The following is a 22548-nucleotide window of genomic DNA, read 5'->3' as shown; positions in this document are numbered from 1 at the left end:
AGTAAAATGAAAGGCACCAAATAAACAGGAGTGTCACTTTCCTCCACCTCAAGCCATAGGGAACCTGAGTTCATCTCCTGCTTCAGCCACATCCTGGCTGTGTGGCCCTGGGAAAGTCACTGAACTTGTCAGTGCTGTAGGCTACTGTCCCAGTTTAGAAGCTGCTGAGGTGTCCACTTGAATTGGGAGGGAGCATTTCCCTACCTTTACCACTGAAATCATGCATCTGCTTTCTATGGAGACAATAATATTTATAGTCCTTTCTTCACTGGAATGTACAGAGAAAAGTGCCCCCAAACCTCTAAAGAGGTTTACAATTTAGACTTAGTATTATCATCCTTCAGCCACCCATACCCTGGGCAAGTCACTTAAGTCTCTGACTCAGTTTCTTCATCTGTAAAATGGAGATAATAAGAGCATCAACCACACAGGGTTGTTGTGAGGGCCGAAATAGGCAAAACTGGTGTGCAAACCTTAAAGTGCTATACCAATTATTAATTAAGAATAATAAGTAATGGGGGCAGCTAGGTGGCAAAGTGGATAAAGCATCGGCCCTAGAGTCAGGTGGACCTGAGTTCAAATTTGACCTCAGACACTTGACACTTATTAGCTGTGTGACCCTGGGCAAGTCACTTAACCCTCATTGCCCCAAAAGAAAGAAAGAAAGAAAGAAGAATAAGTAATTATCATTAGTAGATAGGGATTAGATTTGTTGTTTCACAGGTACAGGGATCACGACAGTGAGGGGTCTTCTTAAACCAATGTGGGATGACACCTTTTCTGTAACATAATAATTTTGGAGAGCATTGAGAAGTGACTTATCCAGGCTCACACAGCCAGGCCGTGTCAGACGCTGGACTCGAATCCAGGACTTCCAGGCTTTATTTAAGAACATGCATGCTACCTCTTGATTGTTATTAGCATTATCCTCCAAGTACTGAAGAAGCAGGAGATGGTTGGATCTTGAGGGAGAATTTTTGTCTCTAGAGATTGAATGGGAAGGGAGGAGACCCCTGGAAAGAGCAAGGCAAGGACAAGAAGGTGGGCTGGGGTGATGAGGGAGGGAGGGGAAGAAGAAGGATGCAGGGAAGATGGAAGATGAGGACAGAGAGGGAGGGGGAGGGAAGAAGAGGGAGGGGGGAGAGATGAAGGAAGGGGAGAGAAAGGAGTGGGAGGGGGGAGGGAGGGAAGAGGATGAAGAGAAGGAAAAGGGAGGGTGAGGAGGGAAGGAGATGGAGGGTTGGGGGAGGGAAGAGGGGAGGTGAATGGAGGGCAGAGGTCGGGGAGATGGGAAGAGGGATGGAAGAGATGGAAGAAGGATGGAGAGAGGAGGAATAAGAGGAGGAGGAGGGATGAAGAAAGAGGAGGGATGGAGGGAGGGGGAGGATAGAGAAGGGGAAGCAGAAGGGGAGGCAGGAAAAGCGCTGGATTTGGAGTTGGGGACCCGGCTCTGATATTTACCTGCGCCCTTTAGGCTGGACACTTCCTTTCTCTGGGTCAGTTTCCGCGTCTGTAATGGGAGGGGCGAGGGTCGCTTTAGAGCCCTCACGCATGGACGCTTTCCCTTTAACGCAAAATCGATCGCGGATCGTGTCGATTCCAACAACTCCCGCTTCAACTCCCGCCTTCCCCGCGGTTCTCTGCGCGGGCGCCCGTGGGGTCCTAGTGCCGCAATCGAGAGCCGGGAGGTGGACTCGGAGCCAATCGCGGGCCTCCCGGCGGCCGCTGACGCCACGGGCCGGAAGCGAAGGCGGCCAATGGGGCCCGGGTGCGATCGGGGCTCGCCTCGCCAGGGCTGGAGCGCGGGGGGTTTGACTGGGTCTCTGTCGTTGTTGTGACGGGCCCACGCCGCGGCCGCCGCCAAACGGTTCCGGGCCCCGCACGGTTCCGCCCGCCGTGCCTATCCCCGCCCCTTCCCTCCCCTCCCCTCCCCTCCCCCGCCCGGCGCCGGCGCGGCCGCGTCCCCATGGCTTTCGCCCCGGTAAGGAGGGACCGACCGGGCGGGGGAGGGCGGAGCCTAGAGAGGCGGGGGGGGAGCCGGGGGGCGGGGACGGGGCGGGCCCCGGGGCTCCGGACAACAGCCCCGCCCCGGCTCGAACTGAGGGGGAAACTGAGGCCTGGAGCGGTGAAGCCCCCTGCCCAGCCCTGCCTCCTGGACGGGGGAAGAAACTGAGGCACGGGCAGCCCGGAGGCTTCCTCGGAGACACGCCGCTAGTTGCGGCAAAGCCCGGGTCGGGTTCGAGGGGTCGTCAAGGCTGTCCAGCCTCCCCCCCTTTACAGGGGGTAAATTGATGCACGGGGAGGTCAGGGGACTCGCCCAAGGTCACTGCGTCGGGAGCAGAATCCTGGGGATGGCATCTTTGTAGCCGGGACAGACATTAGGGCTCACCCAGCCCTCTGCTTGTGCAGAGAAGGAAACTGAGACCCGGGAAATCAGGCCATCGATACTTCCTAAGGACCTACTATGCCAGGCACTGTGCCAAGCAGCGGGGGGTGCAGAAAAAGGCAAAAGGCCATCCCTGCCCTCCAGGAACTTACAGTCTAATGGGGGAGGCAACATGCAAACAGCTATGGACAAACAAGCCTATAGACAAGATGAATAGGAAGTAATTAGCAGAGGAAGGGTAGAATTTTAAGGGGGAAGCTTGGGGGGGGTAGGATTTTAGGTGGGCGTTAAAGGGTTCCTTTAAAACAACTGTGCCTTTGGATGGATATCAGGACCAGGGCCTGCCTATTGTTACAGTCTCAGAAGCATCCCCTGGTGCACACTTGTCACATTCTGAGGCTACAAGGAATATCATAGAACCAGATGATTTAGAGCTGGAAGGAATTCTAGTCCAACTCTCCTTTGACAGATGGGGAAAATGAGGCTAGAGAGTGGAAGTGCTTTGCCGAGTGTCTCTTGGCAAGTCAGTGGGAAAGCCCAGAGGTGAATGAATCCAGTTCTTCAGCTACTGTCTCCTTCTGCATGTGAAAGTCAAATGTGAAATTGACCTGCTGTCACTTTCATTAGAATGAAAGTTTCTTGAGACCAGGGACTGGTTCTGCTTTCTCTTTGTATCCCAGGATATTTTTGTATCACAGAGATTGATGCACACAGGAAGGGTTTAATAAATGCTTGTTGAATGAACCATGGACAGCAGCTACACCCTTTCCAAGTCCTGTTCCCTAAGGGAGGTTGTCTCAGGCTTAGAAGCATCTTCCTGGTTAGTACCATCCCAGATGCAGGGTAGAAAGAAACTCATAGGGGACTTAGAGCTTCAAGGGAGCTTAGCTATCATTGAGACTAAGGGGTCTTAACCCATTATGGTTGGTCTCCAGGGGTCTGTGGATAGATTTCAAGGGGTCCTTGAACTTGGTGTGTGTGTTTGTGGGGGGGATTACATCTTCATTTTCACTAACTTCTACCTACCTGCCTTTCATTGAATTATTTAAAAACATAATTCTGAGAAGGGATTTCAAGGGATCACCAGATTCTGCCAAAATGGGGTCCATGCCACAGAAAGGGTTAGAAACTGCTGGTCTAGTTGAACCCCCTCATTTTGTGGTACTTATATAAAGCCTATTTTGAAGGAAATGCTTGATAAAAATTACAGTGCTTTGTGAATTGTTATTTACATACGAGGGAGATTAAGACCCAGAAGGAGAAGGGATTTGTTCTACCCCTTGAGTATGGGGTCCTTAGCCCTTCAAATGTTTTTGTAAAAAGAGAAATGAGTTATTGGTAATGGTGTTTGTTTAATATTGAGAAGAGTTAGATTCAAATCTTATCTTGACCACTTGCTACCTGTGTGACCTTGGGCTAGTCAAGTCCTCACTTTCCTCATTTGTAAAATTTAAAGTGGGGCGGCTCTAGTGCATGGAGCCTGGAGTCAAGAAGACCTGAGTTCAAATCCCGCCTTAGACACTTACCAGCTGTGTGACCCTGGGCAAGTCACTTAACCCTGTTTGCTTCACATTCTCCATATGTAAAATGAGCTGACCAAGGCAGTGGAAAACCACTCCATATCTTTTCCATGAAAACCCCAAAGGGGGGGCGCAGCTAGGTGGTGAAGTGGATAGAGCGCCAGCCCTGGATTCAGGAGGGCCTGAGTTCAAATCCAGCCTCAGACACTTAACAATTACTAGTTGTGTGACCGTAGGCAAGTCACTTAACCCCAATTGCCTCATCAAAAAAACAAACAAAGAAAACCCCAAAAGGGGTTAAGAAGAGTCAGACATGACAGAAATAACACTAAACAAAGGTGTGGCCCAGAGAGCTTTTAAGGCTCTTTCCAGCTTGAACTCTTTGATGCTACCATTAATTAGCTCCAAAGACAAGAGCTGAAAGAGATGTTAGAGGCCATCTAACAACCACTTCATTTTACAGATAAAGAAACCAAGGCACAGAGAGAATTCGGTTGTCTCAGGTCAGGTTGAATTTGAACACAGGCCTTTCTCATTCCAAAGCCCATCAGCTCATACCCACTCCACCTAGGGGAAAGGTGAAAGGGGGCTCAATTGGATCCCCCCTCACCTGTAGGTTTCCCAAGATGAAGCTTTATGGAGGAGCCCTGGAGTGTGCAAACTGCCCATTTGCTTACCTTTGTAAGCCTCCTGCTGCTTTGTCAACTGTAGGACTTAGGGGATCTCCCTGACCTCTAGCAGTCTCTTAAATGACACTAAATGTGTCATTAAATGGTCACTAAAATGTGAACTGGGCCCCCTTTGAAAGCCTGATGACTTCTCCTTCCAGGAGGATCCAATTTTGGAGCGGTATTTCAAAGGCCATAAAGCTGCAGTGACCAGTGTGGATTTCAGCCCCAATGCCAAACGACTTGGTAAGTTTCATGCCCCCATCCCTTTCTTGCTGCTGTTTTTTAATTGTTGTTATTGTTGTTTTAAGCGAATATACAGAAGGAGAGGTGGCTTAGTGTAAATGACAGAGCAGGGGACTTGGGATCACTAAGCCGGGGTGGGGGGGTGGCGGTTGGACTTGACGGGCCTGAAGGCACCTTCCAGCCCCGAACTAGGTTTTGTGGCCCACTTGCTCAGACTTTAGGAAGCCACTGTGCCTCGGTTTCCTCGGATGCAAAATGATGGTTTTGGACTTGACTTCCAAGCCCTTCCAAACTCCGAAGTGGTGATCCTTTAAGAACTGCCAGTTTGAGATCTACGAACTTGAACTTGACCCAGCTGGAAGATTTCCGGCCGAGGGTGGGATGGACAATGGAAGCTGGGAGTGGGGTGGGATGGGGGGCAGGGAGGGGTTTTTCTTAGGGGTCCGACTTGGAAAAGCTCCTCCCCCTCCTGGACTGGGAAGGGGGGTTGCTTTGGTTTGGCGCGGGCCTGGCCCTGGCGGGGATGGCGGGGGGGGGGGGGGAAGGGGGGGGCGGTGCTCCCTCTCCTCCCCACACAGCTGGAGACGCAGCTGGAGCTCGGGCCAGGGGCCCCGCCCGGGGAGAGCCGAGGGAGGGCCCGGGGAGGGGTCAAGCTTGGGAAGAAGGCGGGTTTCTGTGCCCTGTGCGCGCCTGCGTGTGTGCAAGTGTGCGTGTGTGAGTGAGTGTGCCCCGAAGTTGCCAGGCGCGCAGGAGGAAGTAGTGAGCCCCCGGGAGTTTGGGCTCGGGGCTCCCGCCGCGCCCGGGGCGGGCCCCCCAGCCCCTCCTAGCAGCCGCACAAACTTTTCAGGCCGCGGAGCGGACTTTGGGCAGCCGCGGCGCGCGCGCGCGAGGGGGGGGCGCGCGCCGCTGACCATGAAGGTGCGCTTGGCTGCCAGGTGGGCTTGGCTCAGCAGGGGCTGCCTGCTGCTGGGCGCCCTCGTAGTGGCCTATGCGGTCGTGGAGCTGTCCGTGGCCTCGCTGCGCGCCCCCTCGGGAGACGGCTTCACCTCCGGCAGGTGGGAGAGAGGTTTACCTGGCGTCGGGGAGAAAGCGCAGGACCTGGCCCAGCCCCTGTACGCCAAGCCCCCGCCGGACCCCGGGGCGCTGGGCGAGTGGGGAGAGGCGAGCCACCTCCAGCTGCAGGGGGAGGAGGAGAAGCAGGCGGAAGAGCTCATCGAAAGGTATGCCATCAACATCTACCTGAGTGACAAGATCTCCCTGCACCGGCACATCCGGGACGATCGCATGTATGAGTGCCGGCTCAAGACCTATGACTACCGCCGGCTGCCCACCACCTCGGTCATCATCGCCTTCTACAACGAAGCCTGGTCCACTCTGCTGCGCACCATCCACAGCGTCCTGGAGACCTCCCCTGCGGTCCTCCTGAAGGAGATTATCCTGGTGGACGACTTGAGTGATAAAGTGTATTTGAAGGCTCAGCTGGAAACCTACCTCAGCAAACTGCAGAGGGTTCGGCTGATCAGGACCAAGAAGCGGGAGGGGCTGGTCAGAGCCCGCCTCATCGGAGCCACTTTTGCCACTGGGGAAGTGCTCACGTTCCTCGATTGTCACTGTGAGTGTAACTCGGGGTGGTTGGAACCGCTGTTGGAAAGGATCAGTCAAGACGAATCCGTGATCATTTGTCCTGTGATAGACACCATTGATTGGAATACGTTTGACTTTTACATGCAGGAAGGGGAGCCTGTAATCGGGGGCTTTGATTGGCACTTAACCTTCCAGTGGCAGGCAGTCCCCGAGCATGAAAGGAGAAGGTGGAAATCCAGGATTGACCCCATCAGATCCCCGGTTATGGCTGGAGGGCTCTTTGCTGTCAGTAAAAAGTATTTTGAGTACTTGGGCACTTATGACACGGGGATGGAAGTATGGGGCGGTGAGAATTTGGAGTTGTCATTCCGGGTATGGCAGTGTGGGGGGGCCCTGGAGATTCACCCCTGCTCCCACGTAGGGCACGTCTTCCCCAAGCGAGCCCCCTACGCCAGGCCCAATTTTCGGCAGAACACAGTCCGGGCAGCTGAGGTGTGGATGGATGAATATAAAGAGCACTTCTATAATCGCAACCCCTTAGCTAGGAAGGAGAATTATGGGGACGTGTCTGAAAGAAAGTTATTGAGAAGACGGTTGAATTGCAAGAGTTTTGACTGGTATTTGAAAACCGTATTTCCTGCATTGCGCGTGCCAGAGGATCGCCCTGGCTGGCACGGGGCTCTTCGCAGTGTGGGAATCTCTTCGGAATGTCTCGATTACAAATCTCCAGACCGTGATCCCACAGGAGCTCATGTGTCTCTGTTTGGATGCCATGGACAAGGAGGCAATCAGTTTTTCGAATATACCTTAAAGAAAGAGTTGCGCTTTAGTGTCCAGACAGAATTATGTGTCACGGTCCCCAAGCAAAAAAATTATGTTGGAATGCAGTACTGCCCCAAGCAAGGCTCCCCTGTTCCAGAGGAAATCATATGGCATTTTAAAGAAGATGGAACAATTTATCATCCCCAGTCTGGCATGTGCGTGAGTGCCTACCGTACATCCCAGGGGCGTCCTGATGTAGAAATGAGAACTTGTAACGCCATTGATAAAAATCAGATTTGGAGGTTTGAGAAGTAGAATGGACACGTGCCCAGTTGTCTTTGTGATTTGTGGTATCCTGAAGGACTAGGAGGCAACCTCTCTAAAGATTGTATTTTGTTAAAAAAAAAAATTATTTGAATATTGACTGAGATCATTCCAGAAAGGCTGTCTCATTATCTTGTCTGATACACTGAAACTGGTGGGGGGCCCAAAACCACTTTTCATATTCCTAGATGCCTTATGGACCGAATTCAACTCGACCCCTCTTTCCCTCCTCTTTGGAGGAATTCTTTGTATGGTGAGAACTCCAGAGGCTTTAAGTTCCAGACTTAGAATTCAAGAAATCAAAAATCAGCAGCATGAGATGTAGCTAATAAATCACTGACATTTGGAGATTACGTGCAGGGTGATTACATTAAAACTATCCTGGTTAAATGTAAGTTTTTTATTTCATCCCCCAATTTGAGTTCTAGAATTGGGTGGTTGTTAGAAGAAAAAAAAAAAAACAAACCCAGGTGGAAGAGGGCATCATTAGCCTTTGTTTGAATGTTTAACCACAGCTCTAGAGAATTTGGATAATTAGGTTTGGGGATTATGCAATTTAATGCTTAGACTTCTCAAGAAATAGAAAGTTGTCTGGATGAAATGGAGAGGTGGCTACTGTTTTTCTTGAGTCACCACCACATTTGCCAGATGCCTATTGGTACAACTCCTTCCGAACTGATAAGAAATCCTGGTGAATTCCTTTATACACATATACACATGCTCATTCTCTTGATGCAATTTTTTTATTTCATAAATAGAAGAGAGCCAAGGGGGTTGTTCCTCCTCCCCTTTTTTTGTTAATGTTTAATCATTTAAAGTAAACACAGTGGAGATGTTCCTGAACCTAAGACCAACCGTATTTACATCACTGTGTGAATTTGAAAGTAAATAGAGTTTGACCACATTATCTGTAGCACATTATCTGTGCCTTATGGATCGCCATTAGAAAAATGAAATTTCTCAGCATTGTAGTCTTCAAATAATTTTCCATCTTTCCCGGCTTATCATATGTAAATGTTGCTGAGCGACATACCTTTCTCATCTGTGGAGCTTGAAAAGGGTTGGTTTGGGTTTTGAATTTTAAAGGAGCTGAGCTCAATTAAACTTCTATGTTTTGGTTGGGGAATAAATGTTAGCTGTAGTTAGCTGGCCACTGTGTTTATGTGGTTTTTGATAACTGTTAAATAAAGTTGTTGGGGTTTTTTTTTTCATTTTTAAAGTAATATTTTGGATGAAGAACGAGAAATGTTTCCCAAACTAAATTATTTGAGAAGCAATGTAGCATTGAAAATGATATTTTCAGTATTAAAAAAAAACCTTGGTCTATTTTAATTTGTCTTGTTTCTCTCTATGAGACTATAACTGGGGTGAAAATGACGGTTTTTAATTTATAAAGAACCAATGTTAGTTTTTAAACTTGAGGCTTACAGTTCCCTTTTTAAAAAAAAAAGGGGGGGGAGTATGGACTCCTTTAAGGGATACCGCCATCTATCCCATACATCTGCCTTTAGGACATTATTTTGCTTGTAATACTTCCAACCTTTAGGGGTACAGTGACATCAGAAGTGAAACCAATATCTTCAGTTCCTAAATTGCCGTGACGTTTTACTTGGCCACTTTTCTGTTAACTTGCTGTTCTAGTCAAAGAGAGGCCTTTTTAGGAAGCCTCTAGATATGAAACACAGGAGTAACATTGTAAAAAGAAGCTTTTTAGGATCCATGATGCTGATCTTGCCTCCCTGATTATATGCCAACAGTAAAGAACTCAGAGCAGAAAAGCCAGGATCAGTCAGTCAATCAACAGTCTTTGTCTTGAGTTGCTGTTTTGAATAATTGTAAAAGTTGTTGAGGTGTTTTAGTCTCGTAAAAAGTGAACAAATGACTCTCTGTGATCAGTTAGAATATGGACCCATTTTTCTTCTAACGGTTTTAAAAGTGGTGTTGGAGGAACATGAAATAAACTGTATAGCTTTTTTGTAAACAGATGCAGGTGTTTTGATTTACTCTGAGAATCAGCTGCCATTATTGATTGTCAGTGGGCAATTTCGCTTTCTGATTCTCTTCTTCATCCATTCAGTAAACATTTATCAAGTGACTGCTACATGCCAGGCATGGTGCTAAGCACCATGGATACAAAAAGAAGCAAAAGGCAGTCTCTCCCCTCAAGGAGCTCATGGTCTAAAGGATCTCTCCATGAAAACATATATACAAAAAAGCTCTGGACGGGATAAATAGGAAAAAATGAACAGAGGGAAGGTGGGGTTTTAGTGGAGACTTGAAGAAAGCCAGGGTGGAGGAGGGATGACATTTCAGGTATGGGGCGCAGCCAAGAGCAGGACCCTCTTGTTGGTAGAACAGCCAGGAGCCCAGTGTCACTGGGTCAGAAAGGACCCGTTGGGGCGAGAGGTGTAGGAAGAGCAGAAGGAAGACTGGAAGAAGGCCTCTTAAATCCAGTGTGCCCTGCTCTGGCTCCTGACCTCCCTGGCTTCTAAAATCCCCTTATACAGGAAGCCTTCCCTCTGTTCATGATTTCCCATTGATTCCCGTGCAGAGCTTGCTTTGTGCATACTCGCTTGCATCTTGTCACCCCTGTTAGACTGTAAGCTCCCTGAGGACAGGGACTGTCTTTTGCCTCTTTTTGTATCCCAGTGCTTGGCGCAGTGTCTGGCACACAGTAGGCACTTAATAAATGTTTACTGAATGAATCCATTCATTCATGGATAGGACTCTACTTCAATGGTTTTCAAGTTGCAGTTGTGCCACGAATACCCTTGAGTTTGGTGCTTCACCCCTTCCCTATGACTTTTCCAGCATGGCATTTACAGAGAGAGGCAGTACAGTGTAGTGGAAAGAATGAGGCCTGGGTTCGAATTCTGATTACTAGCTCTGCAACTATGGACAAGTCACTAAGCATCCTTCTTTGTAAAATGGGGGTGATAATACCTGCAGCATCTCCCTCCCCTGCTTGTTGTAGGGTTCAAATGAGATCTTGTATGTAATTTGGTTAGCCAGCCTTTCAAGTGCTTTAGAAACAGGACTATTAGTTGATCTGTGATACCAAATATACTTAGTGTCTGTGTTTTCTATGTTAAATATCAAGTAACCTTTTGCATATCCTGATTTCTTTAAATAGAAACAAAATGGAAGGCTAGAGTCTTCAGTCATTTTTTTCCTGCTATTGTGCCCAGTGAAAATTTTATCAAAAACTATGTTGATTATGGTTCATGTTGGGAACCTATGTAGATAAAGGGGGGGACACCATTCAAGTTTGAAAGTCATGTATGTTTTCTTGTCTGATCCTCACAACAACCTTGTGAGATTGCTAGCACAACGAATTCTCTTCTGGCCTGTTTGAGGCTTCCCTTTAGAGTGTGTACGAAAGATGAATGACTTGCTGAGGAACTAGAGTCACTCCAGGCACTCCCTCTGCAGTGGGTCAGAGCGAGTGGTTTTCAAAATGGAAAAGCTAGAGAGATCATGGTTCAGGGAGAACTGAATCCTGCTCTAGGTTAAGAGCTAAGAAGAGAGGTTGCTCCTTCCTGGATCCTACCACCCCTGCTAGCTAGCATCTTGTATGTGTCCTTCCTTTTCTCCTTGACAAGGCCATCTACAACAGGTACCTCTGCTTTCTTTCCTCATACCCTCCTCTGAGTCCCTTGTCACCTGCTTCTGAGCTCAACCTTCCACCAAGACTGCTCTCTCCAAGGTTCCCAGTTATTTCTTTTATTTTCTTTTTGGTGAGGCAGTTGAGGTTAAGTGACTTGCCCAGGGTCACACAGCTAGTAAGTGTCAAGTGTCTGAGGCTGGGTTTGAATTCAGGTCCTCCTGAATCCAGGGCCAGTGCTCTATCACTGCACCACCTTGCTGCCCCCCAGTTATTTCTTAATTGCCAAACCTAATGGCCTTTTCTCAGTTCTCGTCCTTCTTGACTCTCTGTAGGTTTGGGTGCTGTTGATTAACCTCTTCTTGATGCTTTCTTCTTTCTAGGTTTTTGAGACACTCCCCTCTCTAGGTTCTCTTCTTACCTGTCTGATAAGTAAGCCCCCTTTGCTGCTTCTTCATTCAGGTCGGGTTCCTCACCATGTGTGTCTCACAGGGCTCTGTTCATCCGTACTGTTTCACTTGGTGATCTCTTCAGCTTCCATGGATTCAGTTGTCCCCTGAGCTGATGGTTCTCAGATCTCCTTGTCCAGCCCTAACCCTTCTCCTGATCTCTACTCTCACATCACCACCCACCTATTGAAGTGGATGTCCCATAGACATCTGAAACTCCCCATGCCCCACAGTGACCTCTTTATCTTTGTCCTTGAGCCCTGTCCTCTTCCTGACTTCCCTATTAACTTACAGGTTCCCAGTTCAGGTGTCTCCTTTGACTCCTCACTCACTCTCACCCCCTGGATGCAGTCTCTTGCCAATGCCTGTTGGCTTTGACTTCATAATCTCTCTCCCTTACGCCCCCTTTTCTTCTCTGACACTACCCACCATCTTGGTGCAGGCCCTCATCACCTCACTCCTGTACTGACTCAGTAGCCTGCTGGTTGGTCTCCCTGCCTCAAGTCTCTCCCCACTGCAGTCCATTCTGCCCCCAGCTGGCAAATTAAAACCTTCCTAAAGTACAAATCTGACCATTTCATCCCCTCTATTCAGTAAGTTCAGGTGGCTTTCAACTCCAGGATCATACACAGAACCCTCTTTTTTGCTTTTTAAAGCCCATTGTCACCCAGTCATCTCCCACTGAGCCTCCCTCTCATTCCCCAGTGCTCTGCAATCTAGTAACACTGGTCCCCTTGCTCTTCCTCAAACAACTCTCCATCTTCTGACTCCAGATTTCCACTGGTTGCCCCCCATGCCTGGAACTCTCTCCCTCCTCATCTCTGCCATCTGGCTTCTTTGGCTTCTTTTCAGTCTCAAAAAACTCACCTGCCAGCAGGCTTTCCTAGTCCTCAATCCTAGTGCCCTCCCTCTGTGATTCTCTCTCAGTACTCATGCATTTAGCTTGCTGCATACACAGTTATTTGCATCTCCCCCATTCAACTGGAAGCTTCTTGGGAGCTTAGCACAGACTCATGGTGGTTGCTGAGGTTACTGACTAGAGAGGTGACACGGTCGGACTAGTGCTTTAGGAAGATGAATTTGAATGCTAAACGGAGGATGGATTGGAGTGGGGACATCAGCCAACAAGTTATTGCAGGGATCCAGGGTGAGGTGTTAAGGTCAAGCAGCAGGGTGGTGGCAGTGTCAGAGGCAGGATAGAATGAGTATGCTGGGAAGATCTACAAAGGAATGAGCTTGCTGCCAATGGCTAGCAGAATGCTAGCGCTTATTCAATACATGCTTTGTGAGCATGTCGAATTAGGAAGCAGGGATCACTCAGAGACAGCATGAGTGTCTCTAAGAATGAGTGATACACCCAAGGGATTTTATTTAGTTTTTGGTAAGGTGATTAGGTTGATTAGTTAAGGGAATAATGCCGTATATCTGTATTTCAGTAGGCATTAGGCAGAATATCTTTCAATATTTTTAACGAACCAGTTGGAGAAACATGGGCCAGATGAGAGGAGTTAGGTAGATTCACATGTGGTTCAATCCAAAGAATATTGATTAATGGCAAGTTAAAGGGACACCTGTGGTGGTGTGGCCCATGGCTGTCCTTGGCTCATTTTTGATCAATTACTTGAATGAAGACAGAGCTATGATCACATTTGCAGATGACAAAACGAACGTCTTCAGATATTAACATATCCAATACCTTAGATGATAGCACTTTAAGGGTTGCAAAATGCTTTAAAGCTTACAATATTAACTCCTGTAGGAGTGTAAAGTAAAAAATCCTGTACTTAGTTTAAAAGAAAATCAACTTCAGAAGTCCAACCTAAGGACACCTGACTTCAGGGTATTTTTTTTTCGACTTCAGGGTATTTTGTGTGATGAAAGAGTAAAGGTTTTGGTTGACTGGAAATTCAGCATGAACCATTAAAAAAATTCAGTTCAGATGGGCACATCTGCTAAGCTCCTATTATTCTGTGAAATCTCCAAATAAATCCACTGAGCTAAATAAATAAGTGCTTTGTGGTGGGTGTTTGCCCCAAGGAGTCAGGTAAGGCTCCCTTGCCCTACCGCACAGGTGACTAGGGAAGATTCTGCTAGGTTCAGGAGGAATTTTGCTGCTGCCTGCAGCCCTGGGGAGAGGCCGGGTGATTGTGCCAATGATTCTCCAGGAAACCAAGCCCACCTGTGTGTGACTGGGTTGTTGCTGTTCTCCCTCCCAGCCCTCCTGCTTTCTCTCTGGTTGCCCCTCCCCTTTCCCTTGCTGCAACCCCAGAGGCTACGTCCAAGGGACTATGGACTGGCTATATGTTCATCAGTACCTTTCAAATCCATGGGGCAACAAACTCACATCTTATGATGGAAACCTGCATAAAGGCCTTATATGTGGGAATGCCAAGGACTCAGAACAATACTTGAGTGTACCTGCCGACTGCATTCACAACTCCCTTCATTTGACCTTTCATCTCAAAAAAAGATCCATTTGATGATGAATGACACAAAGCCTCTGACATTTTAAATTACGTGTCAGTGTTTATCCAGGGTGGGGATTCAGATGGAAATATTCAAACACAAATTATAAACTGGCACAGGACTGCACTGACCTCAGCAATTAAATACCCTTTTCTTTCACGATGTATTGGGCTTTGGTGTGACAGTTTCTTTCCTGGGGAAGGACAGTGTAGAAACAAGGAACTAAATTGTAAACTTGCTATTATTTTATAAGACTGCGATGAAATAAGAACCCAGAAAAATCCCAGCTCCACGCCTCGCTCAAATTGGTAGTAGTATTCCATGCATCAATCAACTGATCCCACTTTTTTTTTGGTGATATAGTCACCATTTCTCTTGTGCCAGATGCTGTTCCTAGGCTTGGGGCTGGACAATGAGGCCCAGAAAGGTGGAGGGATTTGCTAAAATTCACATAAGTTGGGGCAGCTAGGTGGTGCAGTGGATAGAACACTGGCCCTGGATTCAAGAGGACCTGAGTTCAAATCTGGCCTCAGACACTTGACACTTACTAGCAGTGTGACCCTGGGCAAGTCACTTAACCCCAACTGCTTCACACACACACAAAAAAAAAAGTTAAAAAAAATTCACATAGGTGCAAATGACTCAGCTGGGTCTGAGTAAAGAGCCTCTGACTCCAAGTCCATTGTCCTGGGCTTCAACCAGTCCCTGTTGCTGTATCTTACAATGGGATCAAGGTCTCTCTGCCTTTCACAGGCTCCTTATTGCTTGCAGAGAGAATGCTGAGTCACTTGATCCAGCAGACAGTGTTTATGCAAAACCTTACCACAAGCACAGCACCTGGCCAGTCACTGTTCCGGGAGCCAATGGAAGACAAGAGGGAATGATAGATTCTCAGGGTTGCAAGAGACCTCAGAGAACATCCAGTTAGACTCAGGTTGTTTGTGTCCTGGCGCTGAAGGAATTGACACAATTAAACAAGATACAGGAACCAAATGAATGAATGTTATCCTTCCGAGTTTGTCTGTTTAATGAATTCAATTCAACAAACATGTCTGAGACCCCATGTATACAGACACTATACAGGAGTTAGATAAATGAAAGTACAGTGCAAAGACCAGCCTAGCTAAGATTAGGTCAGTCTAGATGCATAGCTACCAAATTATTGATTGATTTAGCCCCAACAACTCTTTTTATTTTTTTATTTTATTTTTTTGGCAGGGCAAGGACAGTTAAGTGACTTGCCCAGGGTCACACAGCTAGTAAGGGTCATGTGTCTGAGTCCAGATTTGAACTCAGGTCCTCCTGAATCCAGGGCTGGTGCTCTATCCACCTTAATAGAGGTGTGAATATCATTACCAAAAAGTCATGTTGGGGGGCACCCAGGCCCCTTGTAATTCAGATTCTAGAGATAGAAACTTCACAATCATTTGTTAAAGATAGTCTTCAGTGCTCAGAATGTCTCTGATTGTATCGGGATGAACGTTCCCTCCTCCAGGCTAGATCAGAATTCCTTTGTGCCTCAGCAGACAGCTTCATTAGTTGCTGTGGCCATCCCTCCATACTTCCCAGAATCCTTTGTGTGGTGTATTTTTAAAGGAGGAGATGGTGAAAGAGTTTGCCAAGGAAATTCAAGGATATTTAGCCAACTTAGGCCAACAAATATTTGTAAACTTGGAAAAATCTCTTTAATGTTAGTTTTCATAGAAACAAATGTACCAAGTACAAATAGTTTTCATGTATTTGTTAAGGAAATAACAAGATTCTTTGAGACTGACTCTAGCTTGTCTCCTCTCTGATGTCCCTTTTAGGAGTAGCCTCATAGATTTGGAGCTGAAAGAGGCCTTAAGGAGCAGTCCACTCCAACTCCCTCATTGTCCAAAGGAGAAAAGCAGGGCCCAGAAAGATTAAGGGATTTCATCCCAGTCCAGGTCCTCTGACACCAAAGCTGGCCATCTGTCCCCTTTACTGCCTCAGTACTTGTCGATATAGAATTTGAAACTAATACAACTGCACAGGCTTTTTAAGTATTCTTTCAGTAATACCAACTTGTTCCTCCATTAGTGAGAATTCTTGTATTTACATACAAATAAAAATTAGATTTTTCAGATTCAGAAATAGAGACGATGGTTTTGTCAGCCATGAATGGCTCCGGTGTTTGCTTGTGCCATAGAGTGCACCATCCGACCCCCTCCTCAGAAGCCCCAGTGCTGCTGTTTGTCAGATGCTCCCTGGATTACTTACCCTTCTCTGCCTAGTCATGAAACATTTATTGGTTCTCACTGGGTAGAGAGACTAAGACCTATGCCAAGGGGCTTACAAGTAGTAAAAGTTCCCATTTATATAACATTTTAAGGGCTACAAAGTATTTTCTATTCCCCCCCCCCACCCCAAATGACAGATAAAATGGGAGACCGAGTCTTACAGTCAGGAAGCGCTGGAGTCCAGTGCTTCCTCTGAGACATTCTGTGTGACTGTGACGAAGCAGAACTCTCTAAGACCATAAGGAGCTGACCAGCATGGGGGGAGAGTTTCCTTGAAAAAGGCTTCCTACACAGATAAAATCAGAGGTCTAGACTTTAAAAAAGAAAAAAACAATACAGATAAAGAAACTAAGGCTGTGCAAGGTCAAGGAGCTTACTCATGAGTCATAGAATTAGGCCTTGTACCTAGCACCCTGACACTATACCCACTACACTCTGCTGCCCTTAAGGAAATAGCATAAAGATGGCAATTTAATCAGGTGGATTCTTTTTTTTTATTTGTTAGCTTCTCAGTGTAGCTTCATCCCTTGCCATTATTACCCTGTTATTTAATATGACACATTGTAATGAAGCTCAGATACTTAATTCTTATGTTTTCCTATGTACAATTTACTATGGGTACAACCCAGATAGCTTTACTTTAACAAAACAATGATGATTTCTTCTGTTCTTGCTAGCCAGTGCCTCTTGGGATACCTTTCTCATGCTATGGGATTTCAAGCCGCAGCCTAAAGCTTTCCGATATGTGGGTCACAAGGATGTTGTGACCAGTGTACAGTTTTCACCACTGGGAAACCTAGTGGCATCTGCCTCACGAGACAGGACTGTTAGACTATGGATTCCTGATAGGTAAGTGTGATTGACTTAAATTTATGTTATCTGAAATTGAAATGTGAGGGGAAAGGAAGTGTTTGACTATGGAGGGCTTTGTCTGGCTTCCATAATAATCATATCAACAGTAATGATAATAAATACCTAGTATTCATATACCTCTTACTGTGGGCCAGGCACTGTGCTAAATACTTTACAAATATCTTTTGATCTTCACAACTCTGGGAGGTAGGTGCTATTATTATCATCATTTCACAAGTGAGGAAACCAAGGCAAACAGGTTAAATGACTTGCCCAGGGTCACACAGCTAGTAAGTGTCATGTGTCTGAGTCCAGATTTGAACTCAGTTCCTCCTGAATCCAGGGCTGGGTTTGAACTCAGGTCTTCCTGATTATAGCCCTGGCATTCTATCCACCTAGCAGCCCCATCAATCCATATGATCACATAGAAAAACAATAAATCTTCATAATAAGATTGATTTTTATACATTTCCCAGAGCCTCCAAATTGTTGAGTCTCTAAATTATCTATACTAGACTTAGTTTCAACATATACAGGACTTTAAGACTTCCATAGCACCCCTCTCCTCCACTTGTTCAGCTGAGCCCCATGCTGTGCTTCACATACTAAGGTGGCCTGTCCCCTTGCCAAGGTAAACCCCTCTATAAGCACAAATGAGCCCAATCTTCATCCCATCTTTTCCAGCAGAATGCTTCCTTTATCATCCCCATCCCCTAATTGATCTTGTCTCTGCTGCTTTGCTGCTACAAACATGCCCATGTTCCCCTCATCTTTAAAAATCCCACACTTCATCCATCTGTTTGTCCCTGATAGCTAGTGTCCAATGGCACTTTTCCCTTTCATGGCTAAACTCCTTGAAGAGGCCATCTCTGGCTAGGTGTGTCCACTTCTTCTCTTGAAAACCTTCTGTCCTTATCATTCAACTGAAATGACCTTCTCCAAAGTCACTAATAGTCTTTTTTGTTTCTTTGTTTGGTTTTTTTGCAGGCAATGGGGGTTAAGTGACTTGCCCAGGGTCACACAGCTAGTAAGTGTCAAGGGTCTGAGGCCTGATTTGAACTCAGGTACTGCTGAATCCAGGGCTGGTGCTTTATCCACTGCACCACCCAGCTGCCCCCACCAATAGTCTTTTAATTGCCTAATCCGATGGCCTTTTCATTTTCTTTTTTTTTTTTTTTTTCCATTTAACCTAAGTCTATTTTCCCTCCCTTCCAACTGCTACCCACTGACAAAAAGAAAAAAAGCATAAAACCTGTGCCACAAATAGGCATAGTCAAGCAAAACAACTTTCAGCATTGGAATGACCTTTTCTTAATCCTTATCCTTTTTCTTTTTCTTTCTTTCTTTCTTTCTTTCTTTTTTTTTTGCAGGGAAATGAGGGTTAAGTGACTTGCCCAGGGTCACACAGCTAGTTAAGTAGCACACATCTGAGGCCCGATTTGAACTCAGTTCCTCCTGAATCCAGGGCCGGTGCTTTATTCACTCACTGCCCCACCTAGCTGCCCCCAATCCTTATCCTTTTTGAACTCTGACGCTTTTGACCCTGTTGATCATTCTCATCTCCTCCCTCAGTTTTTGATATCACTGTTCTTTCCTGCTTCTCTTACCTGTCTGACCACTGACCACACCTCATTCTCCTTTGCTGGATCTTCATCCACATCATACCCAGTGAATCAGGGTATCCCCCAAGGCTCTATCCTTGGCCTTCTCTTCCTCTATACTCCCTCCCTTTGTGATCTCATCAATTCTCATAGTTCAGCGATCATTTCTGTTGTTTTTAACTAGTTACTATTTTTTTCACAGTTACTATTGTTAACTGTTTCCCTCCATCCTATTCCCTTCCCCATGATATTTACTCTATTATCTATCTTCTTTCATCCTATCCCTCCTCAAAGGGGGTTTGCTTCTGACTGCCCCTTCCTCCAATCTGCCCTCCCTTCTTTTACCCCTCCTTATCCCCTCCCCCTCCTACCTTCCTGCAGGGTTAGATAGATTATTCCACCCAATTGAGCATGTGTGTTATTCCCTCCTTGAGCCAACTCTGATGAGATTAAGGTCTTTGAGCCAATTCTGATGACTTTCACTTTTCCCCCATCTCTGCCCCCACTCCATAAGCCCTTTCCTAAGTAAAATCTATTTTTAACATTTTCATTTGGGCAGCTAGGTGGCGCAGTGTATAAATCACTGGCCCTGGATTCAGGAGGACCTGAGTTCAAATTTGGCCTCAGACACTTAACACTTACTAGCCATGTGAACCTGGGCAAGTCACTTAACCCTCAATGCCCTGCAAAAAACAAAACAAAACAAAAATTTTTCATTTAGACCTTTTATCAACTGCTCCATCCAGGCTAAAACCCCATATCAGGTCCCCTCTGAATTGTGGGTATAAGGTGACAGAGCCACTGTCCTCTGCCCTTCCCATAGTGCACTGGCGTAGTGTTCAATTCTCAGGAAGCACTCAGAGAAGCCAAAAATCTCCCAAAGAGAGAAGCCGGGATAGGACAGGGCTTCGAGGTCACATTGTAGAAGGAGCTGAGGACGTGTAGCCTGGAGAAAAGAAGACTCGTGGGGGACCCCATAGCCTTCTTTAAGTCTCGGATTAGATTGGCGGTTCTGGGCCTCAGAGGGCAGAATTCAGATATGATGAGAGGAAAATTCTAAACACTTAACTCAGCAAACAGCTATTAAACACCTACAGGTGCTGGAAGTTCACAGCTGAGCAATGATACGGTCTGGGCCTTAGGAAGCTTACAGTGTTGTTGGGGCTGGGGGAGTGCATCGTGCACACAGTCAGTGGTGTGCTGGAGCCAGCTGGTAGTAGCTCAAAAAGCCAACTGTTAAATTTTTACTGTGAGTATTTGCATCTTGGGAACTGACAAATGTTAAAAATCAAGGCTTGATTTATAGCTTTGTTGATTGTCTCTAGACTTAAGAAAGTGATGGAGAAATTGTTAATGATGCAAAATAAACTTAAAAACGCATGCATCCTTCCCCCCACTCTCCCCCGGCCAGGAGCTAGTTGTTAAACATTTACCGGCGTACCCCTGGTTATGTCTGGTACAGTTTAGCATGGAATGAGGCAAAGAAGAGCTAAGCAAATTGCTATGAGAAATATAAGGAGGGAGAAATTACTTTCTTTTAAAAAATAAATCTTATTGAGTATTTTGTTTTTTATTGTTGTTCAGTTGTTCCATTCTTTAATAACCCGTTTTGGGGTTTTCTTGGCAAAGATACCAGAGTGTTTTGCTACTTTCTTCTCCAGATCATTTTACAAATGAGGAAACTGAGGAAACCAGGGTTAGGTGACTTGTCCTGCATCACACAGCTGGGAAGTGTCTGAGGCCAGACTTGAACTCAGGAAATTGTGTCTTCCTGACTCTAGGTCTGGTGCTCTAGCCTGGTGCTCTATCCACTGTATGCTATCTGGTACAGTGACATGTTTTGTTTTTACTAGCCCTAAACTTTCCTCTGTATCCCTCCCCTGCGATCCTTTAGAGAGCCATCCCTTATTATAAAGAATTTTTTAAAAAGAGTAAGAGAAAAAAGTTTAGTAAAACCTATTAATATATTGGGATAATGTGACATTTTACTCAGTGTTCTGTACTGTAGAAACTGTCTGATCTCTGGTGAGGAATGAAAGGAGGTGTTTTCTCATAAGCAGGAGACATCACTTTCACCTGGGGACTATGGGGAGACTTTATGGAGGCATCTAAGTTGGGCCTTGAAGGAAGTGATAAATGTCAACAAATAGTGAGGGAAGTTGGAAAAAGTTTATTTCAAGCATAGGGGGAAGTATGTGAGCAAAGGCCAAGAGGTAGTATAGGGATCCTCTTTGTTGGGACATGCACTACAGGAAGGGGATCAATGGGAGATTTGGTTGAGTCAGTAGGCTAATTGCCAGGGGAGCAGTTGATATGTTGTTATGGAAGAACTGGGATTCAGGCGAGGGTTTGGTTTGGGTTTTTTTTAGTAGCGGAGTATCATTATTGTAGCGGTGAGGCAGATTACTCAAGAAGTAATGTGGAAGAGGGATTAGAGAGGACATAGTTTGCAGATAGGAAGACCAACTAAAGGTTATTGTCCTAATCTAGGTGGGAAGAGTTAAAGGCTTTGGTTACTGTGGGAGTGTAGAAGAAAGGCTAGGTATGGGAAACATTGTGGAGCTAGGAAGGACAGCTTCTGACAATGCACTGGATAGCTGGGGTGAGGGACAGGGAAGATCAAAGGTAGTGCCAAGCAGGATGTTAGCTGAACTGTTCACAGGGATAGAAAAGTTGGGGGGAAGATGTTGATTTTGAAGCATCGAGCCATCGAGGTGAAGATACCAAGCAGGCAATTGGAAATATGAGAGTGGAGTGCTAAGGAGAACTTTGGGGTGGAGAACTAGGTTTGGGTGTATCCCCTGCAGAGAAATTGAAGCTATGGGAACAGTTGTGCTTATTAAGGACGAAAGTACAGATAGAGAAAGGGAGAGGGCCTAGGGCAGAAATTTCTAGAACACATACCTGTAAAGGGCAGGTGGAAGATGAAAACCTAGAAAAGAAGGGGGAAAAGGAGTGAATAGATGAGTAGGAGAACCTTGAGAGCCATGTCTCAGAAGCCAGGGTAGAGAGGGTATCAGTGTGGAGGAGCTGGCCTAAAGGAATGTTAAGGAGACCTAGGACAGAAAAAAAAATGCATTTAGTTTTGTCAGTTAGGATATTATTGATAACTCTCAGGAGAGCAATTTCCTTTTTTTTTGTTTTTGTTTTTGCTGGGCAGTGAAGGCTAAGTGACTTGCCCAAGGTCACACATCAAGTGTCTGAGGCCCGATTTAAACTCAGGTCCTCCTGAATCCTGGTCTGGTGCTTTATCCACTGCACCACCTAGCTGCCCAGCAATTTCCTTTTATTAAATTTAAAAAATTTTTTAACATTCATTTAAAAAAATTGTAGTTCCAAATTCTCTCCTTCTGTCCTCCCTCTCCCCCATCCATTGAGAAGATAAGCAATATGATATCCAATAAATATGTGAAGTCACACAAAACATATTTCCAAATTAGCCATGTTGCAAAAACCAAAACCAACCACAAACACAAACAAAAAGCAAGAAATATTAAGAAAATGAAAAAAGTATGTTTCAATCTGTACTCAGTTCATCAGTTCTCTCTCTGGAAGTGGATAACATTTTTCATCCTGACTCCTTTAAAATTGTCTGAGATCATTATTGCTGAGAAGAGTTAACACATTCACAGTTGATCATTGAACAATGTTGCTGTTACTGTTACAGTGTTTTACTGTTTCTGCACACTTCACTTTGCATCAGTTGATAAAAATCTTCCCAAGTGTTTCTCATGCCATGCCCCTCATCATTACTTAGAGCATGTCATATACCACAGCTTGCTCAACCATTCCCCAGTCGATACACTTTACTCAATTTCCAATTCT

At 46.0% G+C, this 22548-nt stretch overlaps 2 protein-coding genes across 4 annotated transcripts in view; both read left to right on the top strand.

Moving 5' to 3' along the window:
- The first annotated feature begins 1416 nt into the window (after positions 1 to 1416).
- The window catches only part of POC1B (POC1 centriolar protein B), a 109350-nt gene continuing 88218 nt past the window's right edge, over positions 1417 to 22548 (top strand). For 2 of the 3 annotated variants that reach the window (XM_043968106.1, XM_043968104.1), the window contains exons 1-3: positions 1937 to 1981; positions 4736 to 4820; positions 16948 to 17119. In XM_043968106.1, the coding sequence (XP_043824041.1) occupies positions 1967 to 1981; positions 4736 to 4820; positions 16948 to 17119 (272 nt within the window). In that variant the 5' untranslated portion in view covers positions 1937 to 1966. Of the gene's footprint in view, positions 1497 to 1936; positions 1982 to 4735; positions 4821 to 16947; positions 17120 to 22548 lie in introns of those variants that run through there. The other variant, XM_043968105.1, reaches the window with a different exon arrangement.
- On the top strand, positions 5450 to 9446 carry GALNT4 (polypeptide N-acetylgalactosaminyltransferase 4). Its single transcript, XM_043968103.1, has one exon. The coding sequence runs from the start codon at positions 5733 to 5735 to the stop codon at positions 7479 to 7481; it is 1749 nt and encodes a 582-aa protein (XP_043824038.1). The 5' UTR covers positions 5450 to 5732; the 3' UTR covers positions 7482 to 9446.

This window comes from Dromiciops gliroides, chromosome 5 (genome assembly GCF_019393635.1).
Source record: "Dromiciops gliroides isolate mDroGli1 chromosome 5, mDroGli1.pri, whole genome shotgun sequence".
In the NCBI taxonomy this organism is placed as follows: domain Eukaryota; kingdom Metazoa; phylum Chordata; class Mammalia; order Microbiotheria; family Microbiotheriidae; genus Dromiciops; species Dromiciops gliroides.
This window is presented reverse-complemented; position numbering and strand designations above follow the sequence as displayed.

Bases quoted from the DNA above. Each gene is read 5' to 3' on its own strand.
- GALNT4 (XM_043968103.1), top strand. From the start codon at position 5,733: ATGAAGGTGCGCTTGGCTGCCAGGTGGGCTTGGCTCAGCAGGGGCTGC.